This window comes from Diabrotica virgifera, chromosome 8, assembly GCF_917563875.1.
Source record: "Diabrotica virgifera virgifera chromosome 8, PGI_DIABVI_V3a".
Classification (NCBI taxonomy): domain Eukaryota; kingdom Metazoa; phylum Arthropoda; class Insecta; order Coleoptera; family Chrysomelidae; genus Diabrotica; species Diabrotica virgifera.
In genome coordinates, this window is record NC_065450.1 from 223,657,623 (window position 1) to 223,671,557 (window position 13,935).

Below are 13,935 nucleotides of genomic sequence, written 5' to 3' on the forward strand. Positions count from 1 at the left end.
ACAAAATTTAATTTTTTAGAACATTAAAAAAAAGCTTCAAAATACCGATTTTTGAATGGTAAAAAGTCAATTTGTTGCTTCGCAAACTGAAAAATAAGTGAAAATCGTTATTTGTTAAGGTGATACAGTAGCGATCAACAGGTAGCCAAAACGCGTTCCAAGATTGCGGCTGTAATTTTGAATATTTTTTCGAGATATTTGGCACACGTATTCGTAATATAATAAAGAATGGCGGTACAGAGCCCAATTTGAAAAATATATTAATACGTGTAAATTACTCTGTAATTAAATACAATATTAAAAAAACGAGCCTGTACCGCCATTAAGAAGAACAAAAAAATACACTTTCTTCAAATAAACTTTTTTTATCCGATGCCTAGATTTTGTGTCATTTTGGAACTACTAATGAAATAAAAAATTTTAGTAGTTCCAAAATGAGACAAAATCTAGGCATCGGATAAAAAAGTTTATTTGAAGAAAGTGTATTTTTTTGTTCTTCTTAATGGCGGTACAGGCTCGTTTTTTTAATATTGTATTTAATTACAGAGTAATTTCCACATATTAATATATTTTTCAAATTGGGCTCTGTACCGCCATTCTTTATTATATTACGAATACGTGTGCCAAATATCTCGAAAAAATATTCAAAATTACAGCCGCAATCTTGGAACGCGTTTTCGCTACCTGTTGACCGCTACTGTTTCCTCTTAAGAACTTTTACTAAAATTACTCTAGAACTGTAGTGTTTCACCCAATGTTGGGTATTGGGGTACTTAATAAACCCTCAAAATTTGAGACCGATCCATTAATTAGTTTAAAAGGTATTCTATTTGTTTATTCCTGACTTTTATTTGATACCTTTATTTTGCAATATCATAAGACATAAAATAATGAAGAAGGGCAATTCTGCGTAGGCCAAATGAAAGTAGAAAAGTGGTAGTATCAAAATATATTAAAAAAGATAAAAAAAATTAATTAATATCGCCAAAAATCCTAATACCAAATTTTTGAAATTTTGTAGTTTATAAACATTTAGAATAACTTTAAAGATATTATCTGTAGAAACAATATTTTTGTGTATTCGAAAAGCTAGTATTTTAACACGAATTTTCGAATAAAGAAATTTAGCCTGGGTTCATTTGGGACAAAGTTAGCATGTGTGTTTTTTTTTAATTCACAGCTAATTTGTTTATAATAATTAAGGAATTTCATTGATGCCATTTTAAAGAATGGGATTTGTATTTTTTGTTAAAAAATTTGCACAAATATTGTACCTTCACAGCACCCTCTGCGATTTTTCAAAACTGTAGTTCAAACGGTTACTAGGGGGAACCTACAAATCCACCAAGTTAAAATACCGAAAAAGCAATTTCAAGCTAATACAATTTTCTGTATCTCCGGATCAACTCAATGGATTTTGGTCTTTCTTTTTTTAAGCTGTATGTAATTTCTACGTACATTACAAATATGCAATGGTTTATAAATTTATTAATTAATAAAGAGTCTAATCTGTTTAAACAATTCTTGAAAAAATATTTTTTTTACAAAAATCTATTTTTTTAATCATAGTATCATTAATGATCATACACTGTGGGCCGAAATAAAGGAGTACATTTTTTAGTTTAAAGTAACTTTTTTTGCTTTTCGGGCGATTTAATTTCTTTTTACAGCGCTAATAGCCTAACATGTCCTCAACATGACTGCAAATTTAAAAGCAAAAATAACGTACAGGGTCGGACTTATAAAAAAATTTATGTAACGGTGCATTTCAGCTCGTTGCAAATGAAAACTGCCTTAGCTAAAATTGAACTATTAGATAGAATAGAATAATATATAGAATTATTAATATATATATATATAATATAATATATATAATAATATAATATAATATATATAATAGTATATAATAATTAATATATAGAATAGAATAGAATAGAAATATGCTTTATTGCCATGAAAAATTTTACAATTTTATCGACAAAGCATATAAATAGTCAAAAAAACAAAACAGTAACAATCCAATTTACTAAAATTACATAAATCGTCAATATATTTAAATAATAATAATAATAATGAAGTTAAAACAGAAATAATCAATTGCAAAAATTTAGATAAATTGCAAATGCATAGTGTACCTAATAATTAATAAAAAAGGTTTAAAAGTTAAAAAGTTAAGCTGCTGCATATGACAGCCAAATATAGATAAAAAAAATAATAAAAATACTACTTGTGCAAAGGGTACTGTAATTTCTTAGTTATTGACTAAAAAAATCTTCTATTGAATAATATGGTCTTTCAGACAGGTAGGCTTTTGTCAGTTTACGGAATTTGTGGAAAGATGGTGCAGATTTTAGTTGTAGGGGGAGATGGTTGTACATTTTTTGCGGAATATAATATCGATTTCTTTACTAACTCCGAGGACGGGGTCGGCAAATAGACGTCAAACGTAGAATTTCTCGTGAAGTAGTCATGATTAGGTCTTGGTGGAAAGGCATGTAGATGTTTACGAATTAAGCAAACAGTTTCTAAAATATACAAAGATGGAAGGGTTAAAATTCCGTGATCTTTGAAATAACTTCTGCAATGTGTTGTTCTTCTGAGGCCAAACAGATATCTCATTGCTCTTTTTTATAATTTGAAAATAACATCGAATCATAGACATCGAAGACAACAATCGAACCATAACGAAGATGTGACTCGAACAAAGAAAAATATGTTATTTTGGAAGATGCTAAATTGAGTTCATTCGGAACAGATCTTATAGCATAGCAAGCTGAAGAGAGTTTCTTCCGTAACAAATCGATATGGAGGGACCATTTAAGGTTGCTGTCTAAAAAATATCAAGAAATTTTACATAATCAACGGTACTGATCTGGCTGTTATTAAGAGGTAAGGGTTGAAAAGCTCCTTTATAAGACAATGCTACTGTTTTATCTACGTTAAACGAGAGTAAATTTGAGTCAGACCAGGTTTTTATTTTAAGTAGATCAGAAGTTATAGTAGCATGAAGAGTTGCAATATTTGAGTTGCTCCAAGTGATACTGGTATCATCAGCAAAAAGAAAGATTTTTCCATCGATTTTTAAATTAGTGATGTCATTAATAAAGATAAGGAAAAGTAGAGGACCCAATACTGAACCTTGAGGTACCCCACATACAATGTTTTTGAGACTAGAGTCTGTACCATTTGCTCTAACCAGTTGTTTCCTATCATCCAAGTAAGATTGGAACCAATCTAAAGAAATGCCTCGAATTCCGTAGAAATTTAGTTTTTTTATCAAAATGTTATGATTTACACAATCAAAAGCTTTGGCGTAGTCACAAAAAACGGTGGCAGTGTGAAGGTTATTGTTCAGTGCTTGATAAACCTCATATAGTACAGAAAACATGGCATCAGTGGTGCATTTATTATTTAAAAAGCCAAACTGATTTTGTGATAAAATGTTGTTTTCAACTAGAAAGGACATAAGTCGGGCTATTATGAGTCTCTCAATGATTTTGGAGAGTACCGGTAGTAGTGCAATAGGTCTATAATTGCAAGTATTAGATATTTCACCACCCTTATGAAGAGGAATAATGATGGCTGTCTTCAGGCACTCTGGAAATTTACCTTTCTCAAAAGAATCATTAATTAGTGAGATGAGGACTTCTAACACATTTTCTGGAAGATTAGAAAACATTTTTATCGATAGACCATCAGTACTATAGGAGTATTTGCTTTTGATACTATTGATTGTTTGGATCAGTTCAGATTTATCGACTGGTTTTATAAAGAATGAATTCGAGACCTTTCTTAAGTGTTTTTGTTAGGTTAACTATCCAGAACACCTCAGTAAAAAGGAAATTTTTCAAAATTACCGTATTCGCAAAATATAATTTTTTTATTTAAATAATGTTCAGAACACGCCTTCGCCATAAAATTAAAAAAATCCCGAATTTGTAAAATATCATTTTTTTTTACTTAAATTAGGAAATCTTATTCGAGTACTTTTCTAATATGTTCACCAGAACGAAGCCCTCTTCTAAATTACATCTTTTCCATCGTTATTGCCTCATATGAGCAGTAATTTTTGTTAAATGTCTTAAGAATTTCTCAAACGCTCAAATATGTCAATTTTACTTAGTAAGCCATGACAGCTTAGGTTGCCATGGAATTTGTTTGACATTTTTAGTTAAATAAGTAAATTGGTCAGTTCATAATGCCACTTTTAACCAAAGAGGACAGAATATGAATTAAATATTACCGTGAAAAATATAATTATGGTGCGAGAAATATTGTAAATGCATTTCCTGAGAAAAATTGGCATATTGGAACGATAGGAAAGTTCTTAAGACATCTAAGGGAAACTCATGTGGAAGTGGAAGGAAGCGAAGCTCAAGAACTTAAAAAATATTGCTAGAATAAGAGTTGTTTTAGGAAATTTGCAACCTGACCAATCTGTTAGAAAAAGAAAAATCGCAAACGAAACTAGTATTTCCCGCACATCAGTTTAAAGAATCATTTAAAAAGATTGCCATTTTAAAGTATTGCTGTCAAAGACTTACTGCCAATGTAAGAGAAAAACGACAGGAAAGATGTAATTTGCTACTAAGAAGATTCCGCTCTCAGAGAAGACATTAGAAAAAAAATATGGTTTTCAGATAAAAAAAAATGTTTTATTACGGCCTCCTAATAATATACAAAATAATAGGGTGTATTCTGACGTACAATTTAAGAGAGAAGTTCCTCTAGAGCATATTTTAATTGAAAAAAGTCATTTCTCAAAAGATGTAATGGTCTCTGTTGCAGTATCCATGTTGAGAAAATCTCGTCTGATTTTTCAGAAAAATATTCAGAAAATTAATTCAGAAATATATCAAGAACAAATCTTGCAGCACCTATTACCTGAAATTGAAGAAGCATGTTAAGATTACACTTTCCAGCAGGATGGTGCTCCTTAGCACACTTCCCACAATACAAAGATATTCTTGAGTGAAAATTGCACGGACTATATTGAGCCAGAGATGTGGCCACCTAACAGCCTAGAATTAAATCCGGTTGACTATTTAATTTGGGGAAATTTCGAACAAAATTTATATGACGGACAACAATTTGAAACCATCGAACAGCTCAAAGAAAGAATGCAGTTTGTTTGGAACAATTTTGGACAGAGTGTAATAAATATGGCTATCAGTTTATGGCGCAAACGACTTCAAAAAGTGGTAAACAAAAATGGTGGCCACATTCATAATATTTTAGTCTAAGTTTTAAAATTATTAAATTGTTTTCATAAATGTGTTATTTGTTAAAATGTTATATTTTCCTAATTTAATTAAAAAAAATTATATTTTGCGAATCCGGTAGTTTTTAAAAATTTCCTTTTTACTGAAGTGTTCTGTATAATTAACCTACCAAAAAGCATATCAGTTCAATTTTAGCTAAGACAGTTTTCATTCGCAACGAGCTCAAATGCATCGTTACATACATTTTTTTATAAGTCCGACCCAGTACGTTATTTTTGCTTTCAAATTTGCAGTCATGTTGAAGACATGCTAGGCTATTAGCCCTGCAAAAAGAAATTAAATCGCTCACAAAACAACAAAGTTATGAAGAGAAGTATCCATACTTACTCAAATGTGGTCTCGAGGTAAACCAATTACAAAAAACTCGAAGATGTACCACAAGGTTATTTATTATTGTTAAAAAACATATAAAAGGACGCGTTTCGGCTTTACACAAGCCATCATCAGCTTAAATACAGGACTGAAAACAACGGACTGACCTACAATGTAAAAATATCCAACGTTACACATGAGAATAAAGTAAATGGTGACAACGCCCACCTCAGTTAAGTGTTTTTCTGGTAAGTTCCTTAACTGAGGTGGGCGTTGTCACCATTTACTTTATTCTCATGTGTAACGTTGGATATTTTTACATTGTAGGTCAGTCCGTTGTTTTCAGTCCTGTATTTAAGCTGATGATGGCTTGTGTAAAGCCGAAACGCGTCCTTTTATATGTTTTTTAACAATAATAAATAACCTTGTGGTACATCTTCGAGTTTTTTGTAATTGGTTTAACAAAGTTATTTTCAACTAAAAAATGTTCTCCTTTATTTCGGCGCACAGTGTAGAAAAAGTTAAAGTACAGGCTTTAATAAATAAATTATTTTTATCAGATAATTATTTATTGAAGATAATTTATTTATAAAGGTAAACCTTATCTTTTTCTATGATTAATAATGATAGTATGATTAAAAACATAGATTTTTGGGAAAAAATTATTTTTTTAAAAATTGTTTAAACAAATTAGACTGTTTGTAAATGTCCAGACAAATTAAATATTTTTTGTAATGTGCAGAAAAATTACATACAAAAAGTAAAAAAAGAAAGATCCAAATATATATTATAGGCAAAATTATAGGCCTGTTAGTCTCACTCCAGTTATATCCAAAGTTATGGAATCAATTATTGTGGATAATTTACACATATTTTTGAACCAGCATCAAATAATCCCGAACGAACAACATGGCTTTACCAGTGGAAGATCGGTTGTTACCAACTTGTTGTGTTGCCTAAATGACTGGACTGCCGAAGTAGATATGGGACAGGATATTGATATTATCTACTTAGATTTTAGCAAGGCTTTCGATAAAGTTCCAAGGGAAAGGCTTTTGAAAAAATTAAACAGGATTGGAATTCGCGGGCAACTGTTAAACTGGATTTCAGCCTTCTTAAGTGAAAGAAAATTTTCAGTAAGAATACAGTCTTCAAGTAGCCCCCTATATGACGTGATAAGTGGAGTCCCCCAAGGATCTGTTTTAGGACCACTACTGTTTAATATATTTACATCGGAGCTAAAATACATCATTTCATCAAAGTTTTTGGTTTATGCGGATGACACAAAGCTGTACAACAATCCTAAAATAAACTCTCAGTGTTTGCAAAAAGACTTGGACAGCATTTCTCGATGGTGTACTGACTGGTTGCTACCGCTTAATATAGAAAAATGTGTCGTTCTTCATCTCGGCAAGAATAACCCTCGGTTAAATTATTTTATTAACGGCACCGTTTTAAAAAAGACCGATTGTCACTCTGATCTCGGCGTGTTAATAGAGTCACAATTGTCCTGGACTCCTCAAACGTTGCAACAGTGTAATAAAGCCAATCGCATGGTATACCTTATTAGTAAAGTTTTTTCGTCCTGTGACAGTCGAACCTTAGCAAAATTGTATAAAACTTATGTGAGACCTATATTAGAATTTGCTAATTCAGTGTGGTGCCCGGTTCTTCAGCGTGACGTAAATATGCTGGAAAATGTACAGCGACGAGTAACACGGATCCCGTATTCATTGGTGCGTCCCTCATATGAAGATCGTTTAAGGATCATGGATTTAGTTCCATTATCCGCCCGCAGACTTAGAGGCGACTTAATTACAACATTCAATTCATTTCATTACGAAACTTCTTCACTCAGAAATTTCTTTACAATAAATACAGATGAGCGGTTAAGAGGCCATCCCAGAAAGCTAAGAAGAGAACTCTGCAGAACCAACATCAGGTTAAACTTTTTATCAAATAGGGTTGTTTATGCTTGGAATTCATTACCGGCTTATGTCGCTATGGCGCCAAGTACAAATAGTTTTAAGAATAGACTCGATAATAATTGATTGTATTTTTAATTTAATTTTATGTAAGTCAGCATAAGTGTAAAACAGCTAAGTACCAAAATTTTTTTAGCTTTTAGAGTATAATAGGATTCTAATCCTCTATTCTTATTGAATGTTAATAATAATAATAATAATAATAATAATATTCCGTAGTATAATAATAATAATATTTCGATATGCAAAATGGCCAGAACATCGAGGCCATGGGCGACAACGATATGTACAAATATCTTGGAGTAAAGCAGGCGCGGAAAATTGACCATAAGCAAATGAAAACTGAGATAACTACTGAGTTTATAAGAAGGGTAAAACAGCTGCTTCGTTCACACCTTAACAGTAAAAATTTGTTTAAGGCACTAAACACCTACGCTTGTTCCGCGCTTAGCTATTCATTTGGTATTGTTAAGTGGACAAAAACGGATATAGAAAATCTTCAGCGAAAAGTACGAACACACCTCACAAAGGCACAAAAACACCACCCTAAAAGTGCAGTAGAACGAACGACATTACCCCGGTATTTAGGAGGAAGAGGACTTATGGATATAGGTGAGCAATTAGATAAACAAATTGCTAATTTAAGAACTTATTTTCAGATGCAGGCTGAGACATCTACTCTACATCGCGCTATCTGCGCAGTAGATGACACAACACCGATCAAACTGAGGGAAGCAGAACTGCGCATAAACCACCTTACTAAGGACGAAAAAGTGCGCGCCTGGATGGGTAAACCTTTGCACGGGCGACATCCCAATGAGGTCAGTCAAGATTATGTCGACAATATAGCGTCGAACTACTGGTTGACATCAGGAAAGATGTTCCCTGAAACGGAGGGTTCATTACTGGCCATTCAGGATCAGGTTATACCAACCAGAAATTACCTGAAATATATCATCAAAGACCCTCAGGTTCAAAACGACAGATGCCGATATGGATGTCAAGCCCAAGAAACCATCCAACATCTTACAGGGGGCTGCCAGGCATTTGCTGCAACTGAATACAAGGAACGGCATGACGCAGTGGGAAAAATCCTTCATCAAGAGATAGCTATCAAGCTGGGACTTCTCCAAACGGACCATCTCCCGTATTATCAATACGTCCCTGAGAGTATGCTTGAGGATGGCAACTACAAGCTATACTGGGACCGCACTGTGCTCACAGACCAAACAGTGGCACATAATAGACCAGATCTCGTACTAGTTAATAAATTAACAAGACAAACAACACTAATTGATGTGGCGATACCTAACAACAATAATCTACGTAGTAAATTCACTGAAAAGATCGCCAAGTACAGAGATCTAGAAATTCAAATACGAAGGCAATGGAGAATGCAAAGTACCCAAACGATACCTATTGTTATGTCTACTACTGGAGTCATTCCGAAGAACCTCCTCGAAAGCATAAAAAGGCTGGGTCTAAATGAACATCTTTACAAGACCATGCAGAAAGCTGTACTACTCGCAACGGCCAGATGTGTACGAAAGTTTTTGGGAGATACACCTGCATACCAAGTCACCTAGGGCTCGATAACACGGAAAGAGTCCCACCAGAGCTCAATCCTTTTGATACCGTAGGTATCTGGGATGAGTCAATTTTCCCCTTAGAGGGAGTGTGAGCCGTATGGCTAAATCTGGATATTCCGTAGATCCCGAGATATAGAAAATGGTAGTAGTTTTAAGTTGTCTTTTTTTGTTTTTGAACTCATGCATTTGTCGGCTCCCAGCTCCCCCTTCAATTTCCACGACTAGTCGCCAATTGAACTACATTTTTAAAAATTCGTGTAAAATACCAGCTTTTCTAATATGTAAAATGATTTTTACTTTAAAAACTAAGAGGCTAAGACAAGGATGTTGCATATCTCCGACCCTGTTTAAAATCTACGTTGTACCAGCACTTAAAGGTTGGAAGAGGAAAGTAAATGGAATGGGCATCGAGCTAAACAATACATGCCTCTACACGCTCCAGTTCGCGGACGACCAGGTCGTAATAGCAAACGACAGGGAAGACATAGAATACATGATGCGTAAGTTGGTCGAGGAATATTCAAGATGGGGATTGGACGTCAATATAGATAAAACAAAGTACTTATGTGTTGGTTCAGAAGAGAACGATATTCATCTTACTATGGAAAATAATCAAAAAATTAAAGCCTGCCAAGATTATAAATATCTAGGAGTAACATTTGATAAAACTGGAACTGATGACAAAGAAATTACTTCCAGAATTATACAAGCAAAAAGAGCAATCCGATGTCTCAATAATATTCTTTGGAGTACTCAAATATCGAATAAGAGAAAATTTAATATCTACGAAACTATGATTAAGAGTAGTTTATTATATGATGCTGAAACTTGGAGGCTTACAGAAAAAAACAAAAACAAAATTGAAGTAGTGGAAATGGATGCAATCAGAAGGTCATTACGTATATCCAGAAGAGAACATATCAGAAATGAAGACATTAAAAATCGAGTGGGAATAGAAGGAACAATAATGAAAGATATAGAGAGAAGACAACTGATCTGGTATGGACACGTAAACAGAATGAATGACGAGAGACTTCCAAAACAATGTCTGGAATGGCAACCTCCTGAACATCGGAAGCGAGGGAGACCGAAAGTTAATTGGACCACCGGCATCCGGAAAGCGATGAGCGCGCGAGATCTCAGGGATGACCTGTGGCAAAATAGGAAGGAATGGAATTTGGGAATCGGACAACGCCGCAAGACGTTCTAAACCGGTCATATATATATATATATATATATATATATATATATATATATATATATATATATATATATATATTAATGTGATATTCAAAGATCGGTGTGCTCAAAGCACTTGATTAGATAATTAACTAATTAATTAAATTTAATTTTAATGATGCACTTATGATTTAATCACACTATTTAATGCTCTAATCTCAGGGTTTTATATTCTCGTGCTTCAATATCTCCTTTGCTTTACATATGATAAATAAGGTCAAAGATTAACGGAATAAAACACATATATGGTACAAAAGCATCTATTGAAATAAATTCACCCTCAAAATATCCTCTAAAAATAATATTTCCTATTCTGATTATTGAAATAACCCTACCACTATCTAAAGTACTTATTGAAATTTGCGTTATGAATAATTCTACAAAAAAAATAAAACTGTCTCTCGGATGATGAGTTGTCCAAATTCTTGTCTCTGGTCGCCTACAATTTACTCTTAGCAGCCCCCTATGTAGTCAGCAATCTCGCAACAAATTATTGCAAGCCTATTGTCATTAATGACCCCCTACAGATGCACGTATCTTTCAAAAAACAATGCTAGCCTTTTCTCCTCTCGATAAACTGAATCTATTTCTCGTTCCGGCATGCAACGGTGACTCTTGGAATATAAGTAGAACAATATAACTTACAATGCTTTACGTGATGAGCTTCCGTCAGGACACTTATTTCAACAAACTCACAACTATTCACTTATCTGCCTTACTACTTCAGGAGACTCTTAGAGATCACCACTAGTCGACTTAACGATCATTTAACAACTGACTCTTCTTCCACCCTCTAACATTTCGCTAAACTCCCATTCTTCATACCTAGCCCCTCCTTTTTCCTTCTTCACCAATCCGAGTTCCTCAATTTTATCCCCATCTACCTTTCAGATAACAAACACCAATTTTCCCTACCATTAGAAATTTCCTAAAACTAATTACATGCCAATCGGTTTTTTTTCCTTTCTTAATATCTAAACAAAGATTACATTCATTTAAATTTCTAAATACAATTGTTCCCTCGCCGCAAAAGTCCATTTGGGAAACCCGGTCTCATTGTCCAAACACATAACCACTTTCTTATCATACTAACTGTACAAAGAAAATACTTAATCCCTATTTAAATTTTGTTTACCTACGGCCATCCAAAGATAATTGACTTTCATTTCTTCGAAATGAATTTTGGTATATTTTTATTATATGTTTTAACTTTTCTAAAATATTAAGATCGAAACCATATTAATTCAAATTTTACATATCTTAACAATATATATATATATATATATATATATATATATATATATATATATATATAATGATTTTTTCTACGGACAATATTTTTAAAATTATTCAAAATGTTTATAAACTACAAAATTTCAACAATTTTGCATTATAATTTTTAACTATATCAGATAATTTTTTTATCCTTTTTTAGTACATTTTGATAGTATCATTTTCTACTTTCATTTATCATACGCATCTTCATTATTTTTTCTACGAGCGTGCAAAAATGTCTACTTTCGCGCACGCATTTTAGTTTAGAAAGTTTCACTTTTCCGCACGCGGTTTTTACTTTTCCGCACGCGTGTTAATTTAGATATGTTAATATGGCCTTAAAGTAATTATAATACATGCAATAAACTAATATTTAGATATTATTTACTAATTTATTTCAAATATATATCTTATTATGTTCCTGTTTTAATGAAATTAACGCGATTATTTCATTCATAGGAGATTCTGACCAATAGAAAGCTACAGAAATCTGAATTAAATCGATAATTTTTGATAATCTCCCGTCGTTAAGTATATTACGTCAGATGCCCTTCGTTGCTACGAAAAAATACATTCAGTGACATTAATGATAATTAATGGTGAATTTTTATTTGAGTGTTTTTGGTGTAAAGTTAAAATCTTCGGAGTTATAGACCAATAATTGAAAAAAACACCATTTTGGGGCGCCATTTTGCCAAAAAAAAGTAGCACACTATCTGCGGACTTTGCATACCTATATTATTAATATATAGGATTATAATATTCGATTCCAGCAATAAAATTGCTGGTAAATAACCTTTCTTTGTACTTTACTAATTAGACCAGCGTATTATAACTATTTTTTTTTCAAAATTTAAAGATTATGCAAAAAAAAACGAAAAATTTATATTTTGTCGATAAAATATTAAATAAGCATCTCATCTTTATAATCTTTATAAGTTTGATCAATATATCATGATTATTTTGGTTATTATTGCGATCGTAAATTGTTAATTAACAATTGAACTGTTGCTTAAATATTCGTTTAATTTTCACCGGTTGCTGGAATTACAATCTATACCAAGAAAGCTTTGATGTCACTAAGTTATTTAATTATTAATTAATAATTACTTACCTAAAACTTTATTTGAAAATTAGAGTTTTTGTTAGGAAAACCCGCATTTTTCGAGGAAAATTTTCGTCGGAGCAAATCGTGAAAAACATACCTCTATGCAGAATTTAATTGCGGTGAATTTTTATTTGGGTGTTTTTGTTGTAAAGTTAAAATCTTCGGACTTATAGAGCAATAATTAAAAAAAACACGATTTTCGGGCGCCATTTTGTTTATAAAAAAAGTAGCACACTATCTGCGGACTTTGCATATCTATATTATTAATATATACAATCATAAGATTCGATTCCAGCAATAAAATTGCTGGTAAATAACTTTTCCATGAATTGTGCTAGTTAGCCCAGAGTAGAAGAAAATATCAATATTTTCTAAGTATATCTCGTAAAAGAATTCTAATTTTGATTATCTTTACTTTTTTATTATTCCTCGAAAATTTTTATAAATACATTTTCTATTAAAAATCAACGCTTTCTATCATTTTTGACGTTTCTTCTCGTAGATGCGTAGCAAGACTATAAATCTTTCATAGAGATTTTTTAAGTATACTATTTAATATATTATACAGATGACTAGTAATATTTTTAACTAACATTCACAGGTTCAGAATCACGGTAGTCGGTAAAAATAATCATAAGGACACCCGAACTCCTTGGCATATAGATATACCAAAGTGTTTTCCAACTTTTCCTCAGTCGTTGAGGTGGCTACGATTATGCCAGGACCTTTTCCTGCCATTACCTAATTGTTAATTGTTTTCATCTAAACTGCAATCGAGCATCTTCAGTTTATTTTATTTAATATGTTTTTGTCTATTTTCGCTCTCCTTGACACGGTGATCTATTTTTAATAAGTCGGTTTCAGTGTTTTTCGCTCGCTTCACGTTTTCTGGAAGGCCAGTACTGATGCAACCGTTTGGGTCGATTTGTTGTTATACAAACAATGTAGTATCGAGATCTAAATGATTGTTTTGTGATCTAAGTGTGCTATGGGCCAGAACATTAGCAGTTGTTGTAGTTGTTCAGCTGGAAAACACGCTCAAGGGTGCTATGGATCCGTTTCTAGTGGGTAAGCTATTGATTGTCTGACTTTACATACCCTATTAGGAGGAAATATACCCAGTAACGAATGGTAGTCAAAGAGCT

At 32.5% G+C, this 13,935-nt stretch overlaps 2 protein-coding genes across 51 annotated transcripts in view; one reads left to right on the forward strand and one right to left on the reverse strand.

Moving 5' to 3' along the window:
- Positions 1–5,751, reverse strand: part of LOC114341532 (uncharacterized) — a 38,931-nt gene extending 33,180 nt beyond the window's left edge. Inside the window, exon 1 of the mRNA XM_050657521.1 lies at positions 5,610–5,751. The gene's annotated coding sequence lies outside the window, so the exon portion shown is untranslated. The remainder of the gene's footprint in view (positions 1–5,609) is intronic.
- Positions 1–13,935, forward strand: part of LOC114341578 (extracellular matrix-binding protein ebh) — a 369,628-nt gene that overhangs the window by 14,011 nt on the left and 341,682 nt on the right. The window contains exon 1 of one of the 50 annotated variants that reach the window (XM_050657453.1): positions 13,489–13,858. The exons of the other annotated variants lie outside the window; for them this stretch is intronic. Coding sequence (XP_050513410.1) covers positions 13,779–13,858 — 80 coding nt within the window. The 5' untranslated portion in view covers positions 13,489–13,778. Of the gene's footprint in view, positions 1–13,488; positions 13,859–13,935 lie in introns of those variants that run through there. 50 annotated transcript variants of the gene reach the window in all.